At 39.2% G+C, this 24575-nt stretch overlaps 3 protein-coding genes across 5 annotated transcripts in view; 2 read left to right on the top strand and 1 right to left on the bottom strand.

Annotated features, from left to right (window-relative positions):
• Nucleotides 1-1196: 1196 nt before the first annotated feature.
• On the top strand, nt 1197-8563 carry crlf1b (cytokine receptor-like factor 1b; the record flags this gene model as incomplete). The annotated part of the gene is made up of 8 exons (XM_079471905.1): nt 1197-1329; nt 3164-3442; nt 3649-3778; nt 3860-4026; nt 4898-5055; nt 5667-5835; nt 7442-7627; nt 8418-8563. 8 exons carry the CDS (start codon nt 1197-1199, stop codon nt 8561-8563), a joined length of 1368 nt encoding a protein of 455 aa, XP_079328031.1.
• Nucleotides 8564-9062: 499 nt separating this feature from the next.
• rex1bd (required for excision 1-B domain containing) lies at nt 9063-12393 on the bottom strand. 2 transcript variants are annotated; one of them, XM_079471469.1, is made up of 5 exons: nt 12223-12393; nt 11820-11902; nt 11546-11750; nt 10968-11056; nt 9063-9847 (listed from the first exon to the last, which is right to left on the bottom strand). In XM_079471469.1, the coding sequence occupies exons 1-5, from the start codon at nt 12223-12225 to the stop codon at nt 9775-9777; spliced, it is 453 nt and encodes a 150-aa protein (XP_079327595.1). In that variant the 5' UTR covers nt 12226-12393; the 3' UTR covers nt 9063-9774. The 2 variants fall into 2 exon arrangements, with proteins under 2 accessions (XP_079327595.1, XP_079327594.1); XM_079471468.1 differs by having other exon boundaries at nt 9280-9847; nt 12162-12340.
• A 639-nt stretch (nt 12394-13032) lies between these two features.
• cpamd8 (C3 and PZP like alpha-2-macroglobulin domain containing 8) overlaps nt 13033-24575 on the top strand; it is a 30301-nt gene continuing 18758 nt past the window's right edge. The window contains exons 1-23 of one of the 2 annotated variants that reach the window (XM_079471466.1): nt 13341-13572; nt 16343-16494; nt 16788-16810; nt 16921-17086; nt 17287-17339; nt 17668-17685; nt 18277-18331; nt 18662-18775; nt 18954-19038; nt 19119-19227; nt 19344-19571; nt 19664-19834; nt 20013-20141; nt 20255-20450; nt 21026-21201; nt 21495-21644; nt 21737-21895; nt 22051-22193; nt 22287-22349; nt 22568-22799; nt 23178-23331; nt 24288-24427; nt 24513-24564. In XM_079471466.1, coding sequence (XP_079327592.1) covers nt 13478-13572; nt 16343-16494; nt 16788-16810; nt 16921-17086; nt 17287-17339; nt 17668-17685; nt 18277-18331; nt 18662-18775; nt 18954-19038; nt 19119-19227; nt 19344-19571; nt 19664-19834; nt 20013-20141; nt 20255-20450; nt 21026-21201; nt 21495-21644; nt 21737-21895; nt 22051-22193; nt 22287-22349; nt 22568-22799; nt 23178-23331; nt 24288-24427; nt 24513-24564 — 2863 coding nt within the window. In that variant the 5' untranslated portion in view covers nt 13341-13477. Of the gene's footprint in view, nt 13573-16342; nt 16495-16787; nt 16811-16920; nt 17087-17286; nt 17340-17667; nt 17686-18256; nt 18332-18661; nt 18776-18953; nt 19039-19118; nt 19228-19343; nt 19572-19663; nt 19835-20012; nt 20142-20254; nt 20451-21025; nt 21202-21494; nt 21645-21736; nt 21896-22050; nt 22194-22286; nt 22350-22567; nt 22800-23177; nt 23332-24287; nt 24428-24512; nt 24565-24575 lie in introns of both variants that reach the window. The other variant, XM_079471467.1, reaches the window with a different exon arrangement.

The raw sequence follows: 24575 nt of genomic DNA, 5'->3' as shown, positions 1-24575 counted from the left end.
GCCTCGGCGATCTCGTGCCTTAGATGCGCCGTGTCGTCACTCTTCACATCATCACGCACGCGCTGCTGTTGTTCTACCGGCGCTCTCTGTCCTTTGCATTGCAGTAAGATGGGAATTCAAAAGGGTGGATATAAAAAGGATGTAAATGCCATAAGGGAAATGCTTTCTAGCAAATATAAAAATGTTAAACAAAATAATGTTGCATCGAATAATATTGTTTCGTGTACTTTTTATCATTATTTCATTATTAATCTGTCCTGAGCAATAAAACTAAAAGAATAAAACGCATGTATGTTGCTTTATTATATTTGTATGCGTTTTATTAAATGTTTGTTGTATTTGTGTTTTACTACAAAGATATTTTATGTTTCAATGCCTTTTGAATTTCTGGTCAACACGTGGAGGCATATTTGCAAAAGTCTCGAGACGCGTGATGTCCCTCTAGAAAATGTAACCGAGGTTTATTATTGAATTATATGAAGTGCAATAAGTGTTTTGGGCAGATTTATAGATAGATAGTTTTACAACAAATAATAATAATAAATAAACGTATGGTTATGCCTTCACTACCAATAAAAGTCATGTGGTAGTCTGTGTGAAATAAGTCCCCATGCATACGCAAAAATAAAACGTATTGACAGCTCTCTCAACCAAACAGACAACAAAATAATACGATTTTCATAAGGAACTGCAGCAACTATTCACCTATTATATCATTCATATTGAAAAGTCATAGGGTGTGGATGTAGCTTCACAAAGCAGGCCATAATCAACTGTACCCCGGACAAGAATGAATGGTTTGTATTGGCTATAGACCAAACAGTCTCAATGAGACAGGGACAAAAATCGCCGGGGAATAACCAAAGCGATTAAAAAGGGAATTATTGTGCGTTTTAGGAATCGCTATTCCTTATTTTCGGTTAGTCTACGTTTGTCAAAAAGTCATGGAAACATTGGCTGCCGATGCCCTGCTAATAATGTCTTGTGGCTGTGTGGTAAGACGTGGGAGGGGCTTCAGAGAAACTTTTGAGGCGTGCACTTTATTGATTCTTGTCTAAAATTGAGAGTGAAGGTGAATCTGCGCGATCTACTCGCAGAATGGGGCTTTCCGGGACGGGTGATGTTTTTTCCTGAAGCTTTTTCGTGATTGAGACAATTCAAGGCTTCTCTTTTCCATCTGCTATTTGGGAAGAGTAATGGATTGCCCGTGCGCGCGCTCCCATCAGCATGACCAGAACGGAGAGGAGGGCGCGCGCGACAGACACGATATCCCCGTTTCAATAGCAATGTTGTTTTTGGTAACGCTTCTTCCGTGCGCGCTCGCATCGCGTAAGTACAATTTCACATGAATTGCTTAAGTTGACTTCTTGGGGACAATTTCGTTCAATAAGTCCACAAAACGCGTTTGATCTTTTACCTCTAATCTATGTCAATGTAAGGTCGTTACTTCATATCTGAGATATAAAGCAAAATGCGCGTGTTTGACAAGCATTACTACTAATATAATGGTTCAACTACTGTCGTTTTTGTGAGACTATATGGTTACTTATTTGAACCGTGTTTAAATTAGTAAGGAATGAGGAGATTGTCATATTTTTTACACTAGTGTATTTTACAGGTTAACATTATTCTTTCAAGCCAATGCATGAACCGTATAGGCCAACACTTTGACGTCCCGACTACATGCTATAGGTCATTGTCTTCTATTGCCCTGGAGGAAATAACAAGCTTTTTGTGAGAACATGCCTCAATATATGTTTTCTCACTATTGGTAAATTGTCAATAGCTATACAACAATATAGATGCAACAATGCTCAAAACAACACAAATGTAAAGGGTTACACACAAACCACAATGTAAGGAATTCAAAAATGTACAGTATGGCATATAAAACGTGACAACAAGCGGGCAAATGCTGTTCAATGTTCACTTTTTCAATCACAAACTAATATAGAATACTATATATTCATCATTATAATTTATAACTTTTTTTGAAAAATAGGCAATACATTTTTGCAATTTAAGACTCGACCTTTAACCAATCCGTTAGCCCCGGACTCTCCTATATTACACCTTGCAATTAATAATGCATAAAAATGCCATCGTTTCTGCTTCACAACAAGAACAATAATTGTAACATTCACGACAAGTTTACCTTTTGAAGTTTAAATTAAGTATTTGCTCAGTGTTCACCGGTAGAGAAACACAAATTGTTAAATAATATATTACAATAAAATGTAAACACAATGTTTTGCAATTGTGCTGAAATCAAGACACATAACCGTGGCATACAATTACACTTATTATGTACGCTTTGCAAATGAATTTCTGAAATAAGTGTTCAACTTCTCTTATGGCTAAAGAACATCCTAATCCAGATCTACAACTATTAAAAGATGAACACTCATTAGTAAACAAACTTTTAGGGTTGTTTACACCAAAGTCACTGGTCAGCTTTTGCAGACAATATTAAAGGCAAGGCATGGCAAGTTTATTTATATAGCACATTTCGGCGAATTAAAAACGAATGAGTTGCAAATACTAATAAATGAAGACCAGACAGCCGTTTAACAAGTAATTTCAGTCTTTGCGTGGTGGAATTTATCAAATCTGAAGCATGTTTATGTAGCTCAACAGGTATAGCATGGCACTAGCAATGGTAAAGACCATGCTTACACGTTTCAATATTTGAGCTTAAAAACAAACATAAAAATGATTTCAACCTACTTCATTTCTGTTTTTCAAGATCTAGTTGTGAATCTCTCATCTACATTATTTATTCTGCTCTGTCTTGCTTTTCAGTTCTTCAGTATTCAGTTAGTGTGAGAGCCATGGGTCCAACAGCACATGTTAAAAAGCTTGTGCGCCTCCCACGATGAGCAGAAGTGATCCGCATTAACACTCGGCGTCCCTAAAGGACACAAGTAGTAGTTTTTCCAAACGCGGCCATTGTTTCCACCGAACATTTGTCTCGAACATGAATAAATATGAGCTCTGTTGACACAGAGGCCGAATATTTAGAGGATGGAAAACCACTTAAGCCGTTGAAAAACGACCTTGCGAGACCTTTCTGAGCAATCGCCCGACTGTTAAAGCATTGCGGTCATAAATCCGGTTGTAAAGTTTCCTGAATCATGAAGTCTCCTCTTCTTCTGACCCCCAGACTTGGCCATCATTTCCCCCCAGGATACGGTGCTTCGCATTGGCTCGAGTTTGACAGCGGTGTGCACGGTTAGCGCCGAGCTGGAAATAACAGCTAGATCTATGTACTGGACGCTGAACGGGAGACGCTTAGCTAGAAACACGTACAGGGTGCTGAGCCCGACCGAATCGAGCGTCACGCTACATCAACTCAATGGTTCATTGCAGCAGTCGGGGGACAACCTGGTTTGTCACCGTGGAAATGGAGAAGTTTTGGCTGGATCGTGCATTTATGTTGGTTGTAAGTGTTGAGTTGCAAAAGGGCAACTTGAGATGTGAATTTTTGACAAGTTTGTGAACAATTGTTGACAATAACAATGATTGACGATGAAATGACGAAAAAAAAGACTCCCTCTTGGATACGCTTACACTGAACCAAGGTTGTGGCCCATGTGTTGTTAAATATTCATGCTTCCCATTTTCTTTTCGTTTTAATCTGATGCACAGTGCCTCCTGAGAAACCCGTCAACCTGACATGCAGGTCACGAAACACAAAGGATCTCAGCTGCAGATGGAGTCCAGGGAGTCGAGAAGAGACGTTCATCAATACCAAATACATACTCAAGTACAAACTAAAGTGAGATGTTTCCGATTCTCTTGCACTGAAGGTTTTTAAAGCATCTTTTTTTACCATAAACTTCTCTCCTTAATCGTTTAGATGGTACGGCAAAGAAAAGGATTGCGAGGAAAACACGGGGCAGCCGTATACGTGTTACATTCCTAGAGATTTGGCCATTTTTACACCATATGAGATCTGGGTTGAAGCGTCCAATCAGCTTGGCTCTTCCACATCTGATGTCATCACTTTGGACATATTAGACGTGGGTAAGTAAGTAACCAAAATGATCTAGTTTGAAGTAAACAATACTTGTTTAAATGGACTTCAATGGCACGAATGTACCAAAACTGTACTTTTCTTCTTCTTCACACGCCTTTAACTATCAGAACATATGGTGAGCACACATGCATCTGAGCGAATAAAACTTTACAAACTATAAAAACACTTTATCACTTTCCAATTCCTGAAATATTTCCAAAAGGCGCATCATAAAAGCTGTATTTTTAAGGGCATTGGGTAGCAAAAAAGTATGCCGTACTACATTCATATACATACACACAGACACATTTGCTTATACACACACGTGGGGTCTAAAAGCATGAAATATTGCTAAACCTTATATTTCTTGTTCATTGTAAATCATGATTTTTCTTGGTTTCAAACTTCAAAAAAGTCTTTGATTTCGCCCAGTTTTAAATAAAAAGTTATATTAAATTCTCAATGTGATTTTTTGGCCCCCGCTGAACGAATATACAAATTCTTTGCGGTTAGACACTAAAGTGAATTTGATTGATCATGAACGTTCTGAGTTAGAATGTCTATTGGATGACACATCTTGAAAGCCTCATTTAGTCATCAAGTGCATTACAGAACCAATAATCTTCAGAGTCCTCTGTGATTGGCTCTGCCCTAAGGGTAAGCCTGAATTTAAAACAATGGAAACGGGAAAATGTTATAGCAACAGACAGACGTATATCTGGCAGGGAAAGTTGGGTTTATGTAAGGCTAAATCACATTTTGTTGACATCGGGTCAAGAAAGACCATCAACACAATTGTTGACACTTTGAAAGGACAAATACAATTATTTTAAGCAGATTGCGTCCAGTGTAAAATCCTGTGCAATATTTCCCATTTAGTAACTACAGATCCACCCTCTGATGTTTACGTGACTCGCGTTGGAGATCTGGAGGACCAGTTAAGTGTCCGTTGGGAAAGTCCTCCTGCCCTCAAAGATTATCTGTTTCAAGCCAAGTACCAGATACGATATCGTTTGGAAGAGAGCGAAGAATGGAAGGTAAGACACGAAACGATTAGTTTAGTTCAACACCAAACTGAATTTGACTATAGAGCGAGTCAAGGAATCTGTCAAAGGGGTAAACATTTTAAAGTAATAATTTGTGCCACATTATGAATGTTTTGTTAAAGGTCCAGTGTATTCAATTTAGCAGCATCTAGTGGTGGTGTTGCGAATAGCAACCAATGGCTTACTCCACCCCTCCGGCCTCCCCTTCCGAGCACTACGGTGGATGACACAGGACTAAAATGTTGTCAAATTTTCGCTACTTTGATGAAAGGAGAAAACGTATTTTCGAAACACGCTCTGTAGAGCAGTTTGTCCTTTTAGGGCTACTGTAGAAACAACATGGCGAATTCCATGTAAGGGAACCCGCTGTGTTTCTAGATAGAAATAGCTAATTCTAAGATTATAAATACATAACGCTGTTGTAAGGTCTTTACACACCTCTGAAGACACAGTTATGTATATTATATTGCATTTCTGTCAAAAGATACACAATTGGAAAAAATTACACTTTGGACATGTAAAGACAAAGTTTAAACATTTTATTCCCCCATGTCCACGTTTTGTAAAAATATGACTGTTTTTTATGTGAATATTCCTCGCAGGTGATAGATGATGCTGGGAACCAGACATCTTGTCGTTTAGCAGGTCTAAGGGCTGGCACTGTATATTTCGTGCAGGTGCGCTGCAGCCCAGTTGGTATCTACGGTTCGAGGAAGGCCGGCATCTGGAGCGACTGGAGTCACTCGACGGCCGCATCCACACCTGGCATCGGTAAGTTGCAAACATTAAACGCGAAGCCTTGATGCAAGTTGCTGTCCTTCACGCTAAGCTTCTGCATCGTAAGCTAATTAAATCCAAACCATATGTACACACTGAAAAACTCACGCCACTAGATAAAGATCTCTCGTAAGCAGATTCAAAAGACCTCAGCGAAATGTCAGAGCGCTTTGGGGGACACTTGATGAGCTTTTTTAGGGGATTGTTTTGTAGATTTATAAATTTAGAAAGTCTTTAAAGCACGCTCAGATTAAAGGAGCGGCCGTCCCGAAACTCAGTGAAAACAGACTTGGTTCATAAGAAATGATTTTTGTTACATGTCCCGAGTGGCATGTGAAAGGATGTTGTTAAGCTCTGGTGAATGGAGTGCAATATGAGTTATGGCAAGTCTGAGCTACCCCTTCTTTTGTGCATTCTATGTTTATTGCTTTAGAGCTCATTAGTAAAGAGCTGGTAAATAGCCTGTTATTCCCGGTATGTGCACATTGCTCAGGGCAACACTGTATTATTGCACTGTATTATAAGCAACTGTTGTCAACCGATTTTAATAAAAGTCTTTGCGAACGCACGGCAACACGGCTGTGATAGTTTACTTTAACTGCACGGTCAGATTTAGTGATAAGTCTAATATATATAGTCGCTGTCCTGAAGAAACAATGGATCTCCACATTTTTCAGGAAATGGAAAGAAATACTGTATTGTCAAAGTACTTTATAATACTTTTTATTGGTTAGATATTTGCAAAAACCACTGGCAAACATAAAGAGTGACCATTAATAGTAAGTTATGACGAAATATGGAGATATGAGGTTACAGAAGGACAGCAGCAATATGTACATGGTTGTGCTATCGCACAAAAACAAAATCAATGAATTTCATATTTGAAAGATTCCACGATTCAACAGAGATGAGCAACTACAGTAGTGACCAAAAGTGATGTCTGGAAGAGGCATATTTGTACAATATTTGGTTTTAATTCTCCATCAGGTTTTACCTTCAAACCATCAAAATATGAGACATACAGGTATGGGACAAAATCATCACTAAACATCTTAAATTGCATGGGTAAACGTTTATTTGGCAAATATAAAATAGATATTTAGAAAAAAGGCAAATGACAGCATATTAGGGAATATGGGTTTTATTTAAATATGTCAAAAATGCAAAGAAAAAAAGATCTGACAGATATAAAGCAAACCATTGCTACTGTATGTTATTCATAATTTGTATAGTAATAAATGTAATATTGTAAATTGTGTTTTTTTGGGCATAATTCCTTAAATTCTTGTTAGAGCTAAGCTTTAGTCCTAATACAATGCAATACTGAGTTTTAAATACATCTGAATAAAAACTAAAGATGTTAACTTTTCCAACGTGGGACATCACTTTCAGCCACGACTGTCCATATAAACTTTAAATGTAGATTCTGGATAAGATATGAATTAAAATATTAATAAAGTAAAAATGTTAAGGTTTTGTGCATTTAAATCTTAATACGGCAGTACCATTGTTCAGCTGTGATATTGTTCTCTAAATTAAATCCCAAAACAAAATGATTAGACTTGGGAACACATACATTCAATTTTTGTTTCCCTTGCAGACAGATTAAATGGTGGTTCCTGTGATCTGAAGCCCAGTGAGCCGAATTCAACGCTACGAAAGGAGCTCAAGCAGTTTTTTGGCTGGATGCGGAAACACTCCTATGGCTGCACGGACGTTAGCATCAAACTCTACGACCAGTGGCGTGTCTGGCTACAAAAAGCCCAAAAAACCCACGACCAGGTTGGTAAGCTGAACCCACATTTACATTTATGCATTTGTCAGATGCTTTTATCCAAAGCAACTTACATCGCGTGATACTATACATTTGTGCAATCCCTGGGATCGAAACCATGACCTCGGTGTCGCTAGCGCCATGCTCTGACCACTGAGCTACAGGAAAGCATCTCTTTGTTTCTTTATACCACACATCAGACAGCAAATCATTACTGTTGGCATACATGAAATAAGGCCCGTGCAAAAAGCATTTAGTGGTTTTACGTGAAAAAGGGGAATGAAAAAAATCTCTTTATGCTTTTGATCAACGGACAACGGACATTTGATTGTGTTCGCTAATGCCAAAACATCTTTTTATTTTCGGATGGCTACCACAACAGAGAGAGAATGGCCGGTATAAATAATCGGCAGGAATGCTAGTAAATTCCTCGTAGGTTAGACTACATGGCAAAGATACAGCTGTGATCGAGCCGAGCCCAAAAAAGCCTAGAGCGGTGTTGTGGGACCCTCCTAACCAACATCCGCTGCACGCTCTCTGAACCGATTCGGTGGTTACTGTTCCTCCGGCAGTCGACTGTTGTGAGACTTAGCTCGCTTGATTAGTCACACTATCCTTTGAAGACAACTTTTAAGTGAATATTGTGTGCTACAAGAATAGCTGGTACCAATTACGATTCTTTCCATCCATACATCAAATCATCAGATTTACTTGTAAATGTCATTGTGTTGCCTTGCAGGTACTACAAAACGGTAAATCATAGTGAAACGCTCGTGATGACAACGATTTTATCACTCTCCAGTGCTCGGGATATTTCTTTTGGAAGACTTTCTGAAGGAACCCACAAGCAACCCGCAGTTTGGTGACATGATCTACTGTTCTCCTCCTGCTGTAGACTCCAACAAAACAGCAGAGGAAGTGCTTTTGTCTCATATGTATTATTTATAAGGGCATTAAAATACTAAGAAATAGACGATGTTATGAGCGCATAAAATCTAACCTTTAAAGACATTTTTTACATAATTGGGAGCTTTGTGAAGATTCATGCAGTCCTACTCTGGAGCAAACACGCGCTGTTGACTTAACATCCGAAATAAGGAGCATCACTTAAATAACTTGCTGAAGCTCCAGGATATACTGCTGGAAGATTATCTTATAAAAAACTATGGTCATGCTTATGTACATTGTAAAATAAGAAATAACATTTTATCTTGCATAGGTGGCTTTTTGAGTCACTGATATTAAGAAATTGCTATCATTTTTTTTTATCTCTTTTGAATTCTCTGAAATGTTGATCCAACTATCCTAACAGAGCTGTCCGAATAAACAATTTCATATTAAATATTTGATAACGGTTTGCAAGTTCCCAGCATGCATTGCAACATGAATAAGTTATGCATGTTACTTTTACGTTTACATGTAAATTATCACCATTACCGTCAATATAAAACTATTGCACACATGTCTTTAATGTGCAAAACAATATGTCCTTTAAAAGCAAAGAGTTCTGTTACATAAGACATACAAAGACGTCAGATTACATTTGCGGAATTGAAACCTGTAGTTATTTAGAGGTGTTTGTAATGCAAAGTGTTGCATTTAGGGATCAAACGGGTCAAATGAATGTTACTGACTCAAAAAGCTTTGAAATGTTTTTTTTTACTTTTTTAATACAAATTGTTTCATACAGTGTTCATTTTACAAATATGTATTTTCAAGCTAAACCATTTAAATATGTTTTGAATTGTGAAGATTTGTAAACACAATTAGGAATAAGAAAGAGAATGTGAAATATTTGTAGATTTTTAATTAAACCATTTCATTTACTTTTCAAAAGCTTTATGTGAATACGGTATCATTATGCAAAGATCTTGTTTTATCTGTAAACAAAATATTTAAGGAACATTACTCATTTTTCTATATTTTCAATATAATGCATATGAGCATGAATACTATTCACAACGGAGTCAACAACTAAACTCAACAAACAAAAACATGTTCTGACCATAAAAATCAAAAAGCGAAGATAAAAAAAGTGAAACATTGCAAAGCTCTTAAGTACAGCAGTACCGCAGACTCTCGACTACTTTGGAAAAAAACATTGATATCTTACATTATTCTCCACAAGACAAGAAAGTTCAGAGAGGACTGAAACCATCTCACTCAGGTTCCTCCGAGTCATACTTGAAGTCTTGCAGAATATCAGCCAGAGCCTCTTTATTCTTTATTATACTAACAGAGAAACACAGAGAGAGAGATCTTTAATAGGACCATTCCGGAGAATAATAGGTCATCATCATTAACCTGATACCTGATCCGAGCCTTGTTTGCAAACACTCCATTAGGAAAGGAAGACAGGCTTAACAATGAGAGATTGCCACGTAATAAACACCAGGTATGGCACGTACATTAAAACCAGGCTGAGAGCATTAATGATACAGCAAATGACATGTTGTCAGGTTCATTTGTTTCACTGATTCATTACGTGCCGTTTAACAGATGCTTTTAATCTGAAGCTTAACTCCAGACATTAGTTACCAACTCAGAGCCAATAAGCAACATCCACTAAATATCTACTAGTGTAAACAGTTTGGAACGGTCTACTAACCCCAGCTATTTAAAACATTCGAGTCCATTGCGAGATCCGGTGACCAAAATGAACTCGCATAAGTCAAATTTGGCTTGGGTGAGTAGATACGATGTCATTTGTCATGGCTGGTAATTTAATTGCCATCCGAAGCGTAATTCGTGGTTTAACATGAATTTAAAGAACAACAAACGGACCCTCGCTGATGTAGTAGACATGAGAGATTCCAAACAAAGACACGGATACGTCTGCTAAAGAAAACATCAGTCATGACTCGCCTCGGTAGAAAATGTACCGTTACAAGTTTATCTACACGGTTTAGTCTTCTTTATAAACCATGTGCTGACACATGTGGAACATTCTTTGCAATAAGCATCGCAAAAGCATTATAAGGGAACGAAACACAGTACCTCTTTAAAAAGGCACAATTTAAACAAATATAAATATTAGCAACATAGTTTCACGGACGGTAAACTTTCTTAATGTACTTATTCTGGATTTATTTAGTAACTTTAACTATTTCTGTGTGATATGATCACGATAATTGTGCTGAGGATATGCAATTATAAGATATTGTGATTATCAAATATTGTTGAAAATTACTATTATTGTGAATCATTCTATGTTTTCACTGTTGTAGCACTAAGTATTTCAAATTATGAACCTTGTACATTTCTGATATATATCTTCCACATATTAAACTGTTGTGTCCTGCTCATGAAATTGAAAAATCATTCAAAACAATGGCAATAAAGTTTTACTTACTCTTGTTTGAGCTGTCGAACCTTCTCCTGAAAGTCTTCGTTTTCTGGGTGATCGTGGACATTTTGCTTGGCCAGCTGTAACTTAGCCGTCTATAAACGATACACAAAATGCATTAGCGTGTACATTTGTGTACATTGTTGGTTTAATGCATTTGCAGTTCTATCCATATACCAGATCAGAGTGCCTATATTGGATACAGCTGGTTTGAATGCAACTTGATGCTCTGTTTAAGCAAACTAAACTTTTGTGTGAGGCCAAATCGGATGATGTAGAACAAGCTAGGCATGCCTGAAATGCAGCTAATGACTGTGTTTATCTGAATATGTATATGAACATGTTTATCTGAGCATTTGACTTTCTGATCAGCGTGTGCAATGGAGCACTTTCTCAAAAGAACATACTACCACTCCACTATTCCTGTTTATAAAACACATGAATGCAAATTGTATGTATTTGTGGAATACCCTAATGTCTGCAACAATTGCCGTAACATGCAATAGTGTTTCCCACAATGCAAAGCGCTCACTTTGACCAAACACTAGTATTTAATCATCAACGTTATACATTCCAGTGCTAACCTGCTCTAGCTTTTCCTTCTCTTTAATTTGCAGTTTTTCCATGTGCTCGGAGAGGTCAGGCCGGTCGTGGTCTTGGTGCAGTTGCTCTTTAATCTCCAGAACTTCTTTGGAAATGCCACAGAAGGCTTTTGTTATCTCATGTATCAGCTGTTTGTAGTGCTCAAAGTCATAGTGCGGACCCGTCCTCAAGTATGCTTCATGACCCCTGGGTGAAAAAATACAATTACATCAACATACCTTAAATAACATCATAAAAAGACAGGAAAAAACATACTCATCAAAAAGCTTGTAGGCCTCCACACGCTCGGCTTGAAGAACGTAAAACCTTTGCACCAAACTTTTCAAATCTGTAGGTGCCTGAAGAAACAGATGAGGACAGAAGAGTTGAGATCTACACCATAGAATTATAACCCAATTCATTCATAGTATTACCATGCTACTTCTTGTTAGAAATCAAGAATATATTGAAAGAAAACATGTATTATATGCATTATCAGTATTGCTTTATAATGATATTATGTTATTGAAATATAAGAATATACGTTTTACACATATGTGTTACAATATGCACACATTACACTTTTCATGACTCTGCATTCTAACGTTACTAACGTACCTGTACACAATAACACTCCATAGCCACACGATTTACTTCGTATACACCAAAACAAACTTACCATGGTGTCACGAAAGCGTTGTTGTGGATATTTTTGGTCGGCTGATACATTTACTGATTTGCAACATGTGTTTCGGCGCAGTCACGCTGCTGTAAGCATTCACTTCCTGTTTAGTTTCGCAGGTGATGACGCGCAATGACGTCACACCTGACTGCGCCTGCACGAATTAAACTAAGGCATGCGTAAAATTAAAAGGCCTTTTTGAATTTTGTGTATTGCGAAGAAACTTGCAAATAAACAACGAAGAAGCTGTCAAAAGATCGAAACGAGATTGTCAAACACGGAACAGAAGACAACAGCGAAATAATTATTCTTGGTAAAACTGGTTATTGTCACTCGTGAATTAATTTTATCTCAATTTATTTATTCAACATTTATAGAGAGCCACGAAAATGTACCGCACATTAAACTTTATTTCCGCCGAAGTTGTTTTATGCGCTTTAAAATGTATTTTCCACGAAATAAACAGAAAATGTACATGTCTCGTGCTCACCCGCCACTGGGTGGCGTCAGCGTCATGCGTCAAAAAAACTCTTATTATGCCTCCGGAGTAAATCTCATGCCCTTTTCAACTTTTGACTAAAACGCATTTTTACTTTTACATTTTAAATTTGAATTTGTAATCTGTCCTGTACGTTTTTTTTAGTTAAACGATAAATTACATCGATTACATTACAAAATGTAAATGAATGAAACGTTCATGTCCTTATTTAAATAAACCAAATTCAGAGGAACGTTAGTCCTGTCTGTCGGACGTGGAAGTTTATAATCCGTGTGGTGGGGAGAGTGGGGTCTTGCCTCTACTAGTTCAGAGGGGCTCCGTTAGACTTGTTCTGACACACCACTTAAAGAGACAAAAGCCTCGAGAGTTCAAAGGGGCGAGCGCAGCAGTCCCTTACATTACTGGCCGTGGAGCTCAGCGCACCGAATCTGATGTGCGTTAACGAAACCGTGCTACACGAGGGGTGGAGTGGATGGAGACTATTTTTAATGCTGAAATATGAGCAATCGGAGCCGAGGCGGATAAATGTGACACGCCAAGGGGGATTGTCTTTACGTGTGGAGAGAAGTTTAAATAAACCGAGATTTGCGACCGGGATTAAAGCGTCGCACGCGCTGAAGCGGACGGAGCGGAAGCTCGTTCTTACCCCTCGTGGATAGTTTGGATGCTTGCGTTCCTCAATTTGCTATTCGAAACAGTCACAGTGACAACAACCTTCCAGCAGCATACACAGAAAAAAACAAATGAAACATAATGAGAGAGTTGCACGTCAGGCACAGTTTTTGGACGCTGCCTTGGACCGTAATCGTGTGCGTTATTACTACTGGAGTTCATTCACAAGAAAGCCAGTAAGTATGCGTGTCCTTTAAATGGAGCGATGTTACGGATGAATGGTATATTAGAAATGAGCATGCATTTGATCTTACACATGTGTATTTTCTTCAATGTTTTAACTAAACTGCGGTCAGGTGATAACTGCATCTTTGCCGTTAGTTGATAAGCAGCACTGTTTCCCGGCATCAATTGTTCCTGTCCTTGTGTACCCACAGCTGTTGATATTTGGTGTGGGTGTCAGCAACAAATAACATTTCGCCCCTTGCATTTAAGTGACTAGGGTAACCATTGAGTTTTGACCAGGTACAAGCTGTTGTACATGCTTTTGCACTGAATTTAATTTACTTAAGCACTTTTTGCGAGAAGTCAATAGAATGTTTAAAAGCGGTGGCACTGACCTTTGTTTAGGGATGTAACGATTCACTCAGCTCACGATGCGATTCACGATTATGATCTCACGACGCGATTCGCGATTAATGATCTCACGACGCGATTTTATTCCCGATCTTTTTTTTACAGAATGAGTTGAGACAAATTAAAAATGAACAACTGCCCTTTTATTATTTCTCTAATATTGAACATTGTCGTATTTCATGGCAAATAACTCAATAGCAGTTTTAAAAAAGTTTAATACAAAAGTCTCTTTAATAGACAAACTAAGACTTTGCCTGTGCTTTTCCTAACTTTGACTTTTTTAAGAAATATCAGCATATCCACATTTACTACATAAATCTATGTTGAAGTTAAAATCCCCCTTGAAATCGATTGAGAAGTTAATAAAATCGCAGTTAACATTACACGCTAAATGACTAAATGTAATGTAAACTGATTCTTTTAACTTCTCAATCGATTTGAATCGTCACACATATTATAATAGATTTTCAACCGGCTCACGGTGAATCGTTACATCCCCACTTGTGGTGTTCATGAACTCTTATTTTTCAAAAACAATTTGGAGTTTGGCTCTTTGGTTTTGATCCACAATACAAGATTTCTGTCTAATAAACATACTCGTAAGCCTAACCTGTAAGCATTCAGTTAATCCGGGGTCAATGACCGTCATCAGTCATTTTCACATAATTTGGCACAGCTCAATGCAAGTGTCCGTGCCCATTACGTGAGGCTGTGCCAAAAATTTAGAGCACCAGAGCCCACCACAAAAAGAGGTCAATAACCAAAATGCCATCTCTGTCAGAGAGCCACATCCTCTTAAGCCAGCCAGAGGGTGTTCTTTCTTCGTGTAGATAGTGCTGTCTTGTAAACACTGAAGATATTTATGCCCGCTGCACACATGAGACTATTGTAAGATGGGTAGGTGAGGATCAAATGCGATCATGGATGCCTAGCAGGGGATTTTCTCATGCCTTGATACTTAAGTTGCTTCTGGCCTCACTGAACCGTTATGCCAACCACCTGATATCTCTCCCTCAGGCATGCTATTAATCTTATTTATTTTGGCATATTTTGGGTTAGTTACCTTCCAACTGAAAATGTCTGTCCTTTTGTCATCCTTTCAAAATCACTGGAACTATATGTGTAACTTGGTTGAGATTTCTAACATAATGCCAGGCATCTTGGATTCTAAAGCGTCATAAAGCCTGATGAATTAAGGTAATGGATTTAATATTGTATTATAGTTGCCCTAACCCTTATCATGACATGCCTTTGAGAAACAAGAAGTTCTCACAAGAATGTTTAAACTACATTGATGGCCACATAGAGAAATGCAAATTGTCAATTTTTAAGTTTCAAAAGCATAAAAAGTTTGACTGTAGACTGAACATTTTTGACCTCCACATAGATCATAAACCGTTAAAGTCGGCATGACATTAAATATTTTTATTCTCATTCTTTTACACAGCTGTGAAGTATTTATTCAAAAATATTTGTAGGTGCACATCATTGTGTTTAAAATATTTGCTCTTTTAATCAAAAACGTTAACCTCCTCCCCCTTTCGAAATGACCTCTCTTCACTTCCAGTCATGAGGAATGGTTCGAGGGCGGGGCTGCAAAGACTGACAGATTGCAAACCGGCATTCAAATCCTTCACCGTTTAACAAACCAATCAGTTTTCGGCGGACAAAATCAACTTGGTACCGCCCTACATTTTTTATTCTCATTTCATAAGTTGTTTCAATCGGGTGCAAGATGCAGAAAAAAAGACAATCGCTACTTCCGTTTCTTGCCGACTTAAAAATTGGTTGAGAAATGTAAACCATACTGTGATTTTTATTTCTTTATTTAGAAATACTTCACCCCGTTCACTTGTATGTACATTGCAGTTTTGCCCTCCCCAATATGGCAGCTCAGGTACCAACGTCACATCTAAAGCGGCATCTATGTATGTCTGTGATTATTAGTTGGCACCCAACTCTAGTGGCGTACCCCTTGTCCCACTGAAAGGGACTTTGGCCAAATAAAATGTTTTGTTTAACATTAGGCTGAAATTAGCAGCTGGGTGTCCCAGTGATTAGTGTGGTTGTATATGCTAATAGGTCTGCAGTTGTAGTCAGTTTGAAGGATCCGGTATGTTGGACTTCCATCTTGGGTTGTTGTCATTGAAGACACCTGAGCTGTAGTAAAGTTTTATAATCATGCAATTTTTCATTACATTAAATCACAAAACACTTGCCTGTTTGATCATCTGACATTTTTGTTAGTGCACCACAAGGTAAGGCATCTTTGTTTATGTGTCCTTTGATATGAGCTTTGTCTGGAAGCTTAAGACAAAACAAAGTGTTAAAGTAATAGGTACCTCTGTACGCCTGTCCTTTGATACCCAGGGGTTACCTGATTGCTGCACCATCGGTTTTCCGTGCCGGCGTGGAAGAATCTGTGAGCGTGACCCTCTTCAACGCTGTAGTAGAAACCCAAGTGCATCTGCAGCTCAGCGTCAAGGGCGAGATCGTGGCGCACAGCCACGGCACTGTACGAGGTGAGAAGTATACAGGTCTTGTATCTCAAAGAACGGGTAGCCTTTAACTAGATTCCAGCTGACTCATCAGAAATGCTCAATTCAGCAGATAAAGGTAACAGCTGTTTTACCACATGTTCCTTTTGAAGTATCTTAACCTCAAAAGGTCAATACAACCCTTGGTTCAGGAGATAAACCACAACAGACGTTGGTGTCGGAATATAAATATAAATGGTTTCAACAGCACTAGTTCTGTGGGATGCAAGTTTCACCTAATCTGCTATTAATGAAAAATCCTTTATTTTCCATTTCAGATAAAGGCACCATCAAAATAAAGGTAAGCCTGCCAGTCAAGTTAGCAGACAAATTTAGCTTGTATGTTAAACTTTTATTAAAAGCAATGAGCAGGACGTAACTGGGGTTTTATAACCCTTACAATCTGCCCAGGTGCCATCAGATCTAAGAGGTCAGGCACATCTGAAGGTTTGGGGGAACCGGCAGCTCAATGAGGGTGGATACATCTTCCACAACCACACCACTGTGACGGTGGACAGCAAAGGGACAACTGTTTTCATCCAGACCGACAAACCGGTCTATAAACCCCAACAGAAAGGTCTCTTTTCACATCAAACAGAATGGGTTACTCATGAAGTTAAAGGGATAGTTCATTATTTTCTAACGTTTATGTCATTTAAAATCTATAAGACTTTCTTTCGCAGAACACAAAAGAATTTAAAACCTGTATACATTTCTTTATTCTGATCTATATTATTCATTTAAGTTCCTTACTAATCTTTTTTATTTTCTTTCTAGTTCGTATAAATGTTTATGCCGTCACACCAGATCTAAGGCCTTCCAATGAAAAGGTATCACAACTTATTCCTAGAAATTCAATTCTGAAGTGTACTTTACATTTACATTTAGTCATTTTGCAGACGCATTTATCCAAAGCGACTTTGTCGACTTACAAAGAGTACTTACTTTGAAGCAAGAAGCATAATCCCAATTAACACTGTTTGGTTGCTGCCCAAACATTTTCAGAAACACTTTGATTTTCAAATTCTATTTTCAAATGATTTTCAAATTGGATGCAGTATAGAAACAAATATTCACGTGACCCTGGAAGCTTCAAATATGTAGCTTTATGTGTCATATTTCTTCCTCTAATCACTTTTATCATGTTTTGTTTTATAGATCGACGCTTACGTAGTGGTGAGTTGAAGATGTGGAGACCACAGGTTGAGATGCACAAAGTGTGTTTATTTCCCAGCAGGGTCCATGTTACAGAGCTGTAGAGCTTGACAGCCGCACTGCAGGGTTGGGTTTGACCCTTGAGCAGAGGCTAACGGTTGACGAGGGAGATAAAAGGGAACGAGTGTTCTGGGGGCACCGCCCCCCACCGATCTGTGCCTAATGTCCACTCCTTTCCCACATGCTGCTTGGGCTTTGAAGCATCTTTGCTCGGTTCCAGAACATTCCTCCGAAAGCTGTGCAATTGGCCAAGGGGGACCGGCAAAAATGTTTGCTATGTATACGATGTTTCATGTTTATGTTAGTTTGGCACCGTCGGCCTCTGGCTCTCGCCGGAGGAAATGTCAGGCAGGGTGTGTGTAGTTTTACCTTGATTGACGGGCTCCTGTAGTGTTTCTCTTAAAGTCAAAACAAGGTCAGTTTGTGTAAAAGCATCATTGGGTTTGGACCAAGTTTGCTACATTTTTACTAGCAAAATTTAAGCTTCGCAGATAAGGAAGAGAGCAAGTACTTTTTCCACATACTTTTTAAGATTACACTTTGTTTACACAGGACCCAAGAGGATCCCGTATAATCCAGTGGAAAGAAGTGAAGTCTATTTGTTGTGGTAAGAGCTGTTACTGTCACGGATACATCACACCATCATTGTATTACACTATAACACCATATGGTGTTAAAGGCGTATTTCCCCAAAAAGAAAATTCTTTCATCGATTTACCCTCGTGTCATTCCAAACCTGAATGACTTTCTTTATTCTGCCTAACACAAAAGAAGATATTTTGAAGAACAACATTGACCCCTTTTACTTCTTTTGTGTTGCACAGCAGTCATATACTGGTTTTCAACGGCACGAGGGTGGACAAATGACTAAATTTTTATTTTATCCCTATAATATTCTAGTGACTAAGATTTTTATGTTTCCTATTTTTGTTGTCAGGAATCGTCAATGTGAGCTTCCCACTGTCGGACCAACCAGTCTTTGGCGAGTGGTTTGTTTTTGTGGCGATGCAAGGCCACACATACAACAAGTCCTTTGAAGTTCAGAAATATGGTAAGACGTTTAGTCTCAAAATAACATCAGCTACAAATTATTAGAACATTAATTGGATTAAATTGTCAAACTTGGAATTGCCTTGACGTCAAGAATTAGGTTTTTATTCAATATTGCTACACGGAGACTAATGTTTTATATGTTGATTACTGAATGCATTTCATCTCATCTTGAACAGTTATGCCCAGGTTTGAAATCATCATTGAGCCTCCTCCTTACATTCGAGATCTTAACTCATGTGAACAGGTATCAGTCAAGGCAAGGTAAGAGAAAGAATCTATTACATATCTTCTGATTTGCTTTAACAAGTTACGAATCTCACATCCAGCCTGACTTCCACCAGGTACACTTTTGGAAAGCCGGTGACGGGCAAATTAACAGTTAACATGACGGTGAATGGTATTGGTTACTACAGGCATGAAGTTGGTCACCCGGTGATGAAATCAATGGAGGTAAGGGAATGATAAAGCATTTACCTGTTGACCAGCTTCACCAGCAGATTATTGACTATGGGGCCCAGTCCCAATGCCGAATGGCCAACTCTTAGTCACTGACTCCTTCTAAACAGATTAAAGGCTCGGCCGCCTTTAGCCTCTGCGTAAAGGACATGATGCCCTTAGAAGTGACCGACCATTTCCGTGGTGTAGTGAACATGTGGGTGACCGTGAACAGCGTTGACGGTGGATGGCAGACGGTGTATGATGATTCAACACCCGTCCACAAACAGCTCATCGACATCAAGTACTCCAAAGACACCCGGAAGCAGTTCAAGCCCGGCTTGCCCTACAAGGGGATTGTGAGTAGAGAATCATTATCTGATGAAGCCCAGAAAGCTTTCTTTTTCTATAATTAATGCTAATTTGAAAAACTTTTCACCACTGACCCCAGATTGAGGTGACCTTTCCAGATGGGAGTCCGGCGGATGGAGTGCAGGTGCGGGTTAAGGCCGAGCTCACCCCAAAGGACAACGTGTATACAAGCGAACTAGTCTCGCACAATGGCAAGGCCGTTTTTGAGATCCCCTCCATCCCCACAGCTGCCCAGTACGTCTGGCTGGAGGTCAGTGGGAAGGATTTGGAGATGTAGTAGATGTTGAGGTGGTTTAACATAGTGATTAATGGGTTGGATTAGTTGTAGGTACAAACCCTACAAGGGTGTATTAATGATGGGGTCGGGGGAAAATCAATTCACATTAATTTGCCAATGACATTGTCATTCATTTTCTTTTTTACTACAGTCAAAAGTGACAGCCATCAATGGCATACCAGCAGGAGACCAGTATCTTCCCAACTATCTGTCCATCAGTAGCTGGTATTCTCCTAGCAAGTGCCACATCCAGCTTCTAAGCCCTGGTGCTCCTCTAATTGTAAGAAATTGTTACTTCGTAACCAGAAATCTTCATGATGAAACATGACTCATATTTTCACATATTTTAGAAATTTGAAAATGTTTATAATGAACGATTCTGTTTGTGTTTAGATTGGACAAGAGGCTGAGATCTTTTTGAAGTCCACCTGTCCTTGTAACTTCACATTGCACTATGAGCTTGCATCCCGTGGGAATATTATCCAGTCGGGTCAGAGACATTCCAACAGCAAGAGCCATCGCGGAAAGAGAGCTACCATCACCTTTGACACCAAAATACACACCACCACTAAACCACAATGTGACTCGGGTCAGTTTACTACAAGATGAAGTTCAAAATGTTGAGATTTGTAGACCGATACAGTAACAGAACAGAAAGTTTGTAGTACTCAATTTTTAAAGGAGCAGTGTGGAGATTTTAGCGGCATGTAGCGCTTGGGTTGCGAATTGCAACCAATGGCTCACCCCCGAAGCAGTACGGCAGCTCTCACAGGACAAACATGTCGTCACGTTTTTGCTTCTTAGCTGAAGGAGATAACTTAATTACGAAACACACTCTGTAGAGCAGTTGGCCGTTTAGGGCTGAAACAACATGGCATATTCCATGCAGGGGCACCCGTGATGTATGTATATAGAAATAGCTCATTCTAAGGTAATAAAAACATAATATTAAATATTAAAGATTTTACTAATTACGAGACGAATGTAATCAAGTTTCTAAATTTAAAGGGCCTGTCTCCTCATAAATAACAATTCCGTAGTCATTTGCTCACTCTCTCATTTGTAAATGATGACAGAATTTTCATTTTGTTTTTGGGTCAACGATCACTTTAAGAACTGTTCTTTCCTTGCAGTCCTCTATCTTTGTATTCTCTCTCTGTCCAGACTCTGGTGTGTCCTGTACTCAGGCCGAGACAGACAGCTGTGTGTCAGTTCTACATTTCAACGTGACTCCTTCCATGGCCCCTCTCAGCCGCCTGCTGGTGTACTATGTGCGGGACAACGGCGAAGGGGTGACTGACAGTCTGCAACTTCCTGTTCAGCCTCGCTTTGAAAATGAGGTGGGTTTCTTGCCTGACTTTGAACATATTATAGGGCATTTCAACTTTTAATAAAAATTCTCATATTCCAAACTCATTTCACTTAATTTTTGGTCTGAGGATTTAATATTGAAAAATGTCAGCTCAGTTTTTTAATGTATAAAAAAAGTTTTGAAAAGTTTTCAAGCTTTCGAAATGACTACTTTGAATACAATAGGGATGGAACACTTTGATATGTTATATTTGAAGCGAGGGTGGGTCCGCTATGACTAAATTGCTTGTGTAACTGTTGCTTAAACAACTTTTTTCTTTAGGTTTCATTGTCTTTGTCCACAAATGAGTCTATGCCGGGTAGTCCGGTCAATCTCAAGATCAAAGCCGAGAGGGGCTCATGTGTATGTGTAGCTTCTGTGGATAAAAGCATGTACCTTCTTAAACCAGGCTTCCAGCTCACACCTGAGAAGGTCAGCCCTCATTAGATAATCTCTTTATGTACGTTTGTTAAATGTTACTCTGGAGGTTAATTTGCTAGCTATATTATTGTATCAATTTGCAGGTGTTCAAAGAACTGCATGACTTTGATGTATCTGACGCCTTCGGGGTATCCAAAGATGAGGGGCACTTCTGGTGGCCAGGATTGTCATCACGGCGACGACGCTCTTCTGTATTCCCATGGCACTGGGATATAACAAAAGATGCCCATTTTGCTTTTACGGTGAGGGCATTACTTTTTTCTCAGTAAAGAGGATATTTCACCTAAAAATGAAAATTCTGTCATCATTAACTCACCTTTGGGTGAATCCTCCCTTTAAGGACAAGGTGTTAGCAATGGCAAGGTAATGTGTTAAAACCCAAATTCTACAATTGTAGGAGACCGGGCTGGTGGTGATGACAGATATGGTGAGCCTGAATCACAGGCAAAGTGGAGGGATGTACACAGATGAGGCTGTGCCTGCTTTTCAACCGCACACATCAACCCTTGTGGCAGCCACGCATACCCGGTCTGGGATAAGGTACGCATACTCGCAACGTTTAGAAATGGCCCTAAAATTTGTCTTAGAGTAAGTAACTTCGAAGTAAACATCTTTTGTCAATGGGTGTTTTAGGGCAGAGAATCAGAGGCGAACATTCTTCCCAGAAACATGGATATGGCACTGCTTCAATGTCAGGTAACAATATATTAGTTGGGTGTTTTTTCAAAGTTTAATGAGTTTGTTTATGTTGCATGTTAAAATGGACTGAAATAGTAATCAACGGCCACCAGGCCACTATCACATATCTCCGAATGAAGATAAGTCTCTCAGTCATAAAAAGTTATTTGTCTATGTATTTTGGTCAATTCTGTATGATTTCGCTTAATGCACATCCTGTCTTATTTAATTGCCAGCAATGTCACCGGAGAGGCAGAGTTACGCTTGGATCTTCCTGATTCAATCACCACCTGGATGGCGGAGGCTATTGGTCTCTCTGCTGAAAAAGGGCTCGGCCTGGCTCCTACGGCAGAGCTGCGCACGTTCAAACCCTTCTTCATCGACTTTACCCTGCCATACAGCATTATCCGTGGTGAACAGACCAAAGTCCCATTGACGGTGTACAACTATCTCTCTACCTGCGCAGAGGTGTGTGTTTTTATGTTTTGGTTAATATTTGGTTAACATTTCAAATGAAACATTTTGATACCATTGAGAGGAATAATGTTCCAAGACCAAGAAAATCTATTGATCCAGAAGCACCTTGTACTTTGTTAAATAAAATATATTATTTAGTGCCAGAGAGAAGCGAGAGCAGAGAGGAGATGTGCAGTAGGGGTTCGTTGTCGAATCCTTCAGGAACAATGGGAGGCCATAAGTTAGGCAGCATGGAAAATGTGCAATGCACCTCTGGAATTCCCCAGAATCCTTCGGGAGCCCTTGGGAAATAATAAGTTTGAGAATGCGGCATGTGTTTATGTGCTGTGGCGAAATTCCATGACTGATTTATGCAATCATTCTCTCTAGGTCCATGTGAAAGTATCGGTGCCCAAAGGAATCAAGTTCGTGGGTCACCCAGGGAAACACCATTTGACCCGGAAAAAGTGTGTGGCGCCCGGCGAGGCCACTCCTACTTTTATAGTCCTACTCTTTTCGGAATTGGTGACGGCCAACATCACAGGTTGGTCCAATAGATATTTCAGTTTTTCTTTTACCCACGTCTTTTAAAACATGCATGACTCAAAAAAGAAGATATTTTAAGAAATGTCTCAAATGTGGTTTTGTGTGCATACAATGGAAGTCAATGGGGTTCATGTTGCTTGGCTTCCAACGTTCTTCAAAATATCTTCTTTTGTGATCTGCAGAAGAAAGAAAGTCAGATTTTAAATGACCTCTTTGCACATTTTTATGACCACCTTTAAGTGCATCGTGGGATGCTATTTAAACAGTGTTAAAGGAATGTTAATATATGCTATCTTCATGTTTGACATGTATATTTGTTCTCTCTGCTGTTTGCGTAAGATTTCATTTTTTTACAATGTCAAAAGGATAATGTTCTCATCATAACGCACATTCATAGGAACATTACCGTGACATTTTAGTAATCAATCGCTGTCACGTTTTCATACTCCACTCGTCTCCGCTTGCGATTTTGTAAACATTGCGCCATTTCATCTTTTCTAAAACCGTGTCGTTGCCTTTTACGTAACAGCCTGGACAACAATGGTGTTTTTGGGTAATCGGACAGCTTCAAGGAAAAGTACATAAGAGGGTATTCTTTGGGGGCTCTGTGGCATGTCAATGAATTTGCAGGTCAGTGCTGGCCAATGGGACCCCCACGGATCTGTCCTAGTCCCCCTGGCTCCACGTCCTTCCCTTTCACTACCCGCATACAAAAGGGACTTGGCTGGCGAGCAGCCATTCTGCCGCAGAGCCATGTGCGTATACTGTTATCCTCAGGCTATCAGGGTCTCGGAAGACATTACAGGGTTTGTGAAATAAGAATTGCTGCCAGAGGTCTCGAATGTTGCACTCTTGTATATTCATGTGAAATTTGTTCATGCAACTTTTTCTCCCTTTTATGTACCCAAATGCAAACTTAATCAAGTTCATTTTACCTTTTTGTTTCTATTACAGCTCGAGCTTTGGCCTACAGTGAGCCGAGTTGCTGCTTGGATGGATTACAAGCCAGCAAAGGGGGTAAAGCAGGAGAGGAACAAGAAGACAGGAGAATCCCGGCGGGCATGGACTATGTGCGCAGAAGCGTGCTCGTAGAGGTCGGAGACGATTTGTAAATCTCCTCTGAAAAAGTAGTCTGGAGTGAATTATTAAAATCTTTCTCTTCTTGCTTTACATCCATAGCCTGAAGGTTTACCAAGAGAGTACACATACAGCGTCTTCTTCTGTCCGAACGGTAAACAAGTG

This window comes from Barbatula barbatula (genome assembly GCF_947034865.1).
Source record: "Barbatula barbatula genome assembly, chromosome: 13".
Lineage (NCBI taxonomy): Eukaryota > Metazoa > Chordata > Actinopteri > Cypriniformes > Nemacheilidae > Barbatula > Barbatula barbatula.
The sequence above is the reverse complement of the archived record's forward strand: the minus strand, read 5'-3'. Positions and strand labels throughout refer to the sequence as shown.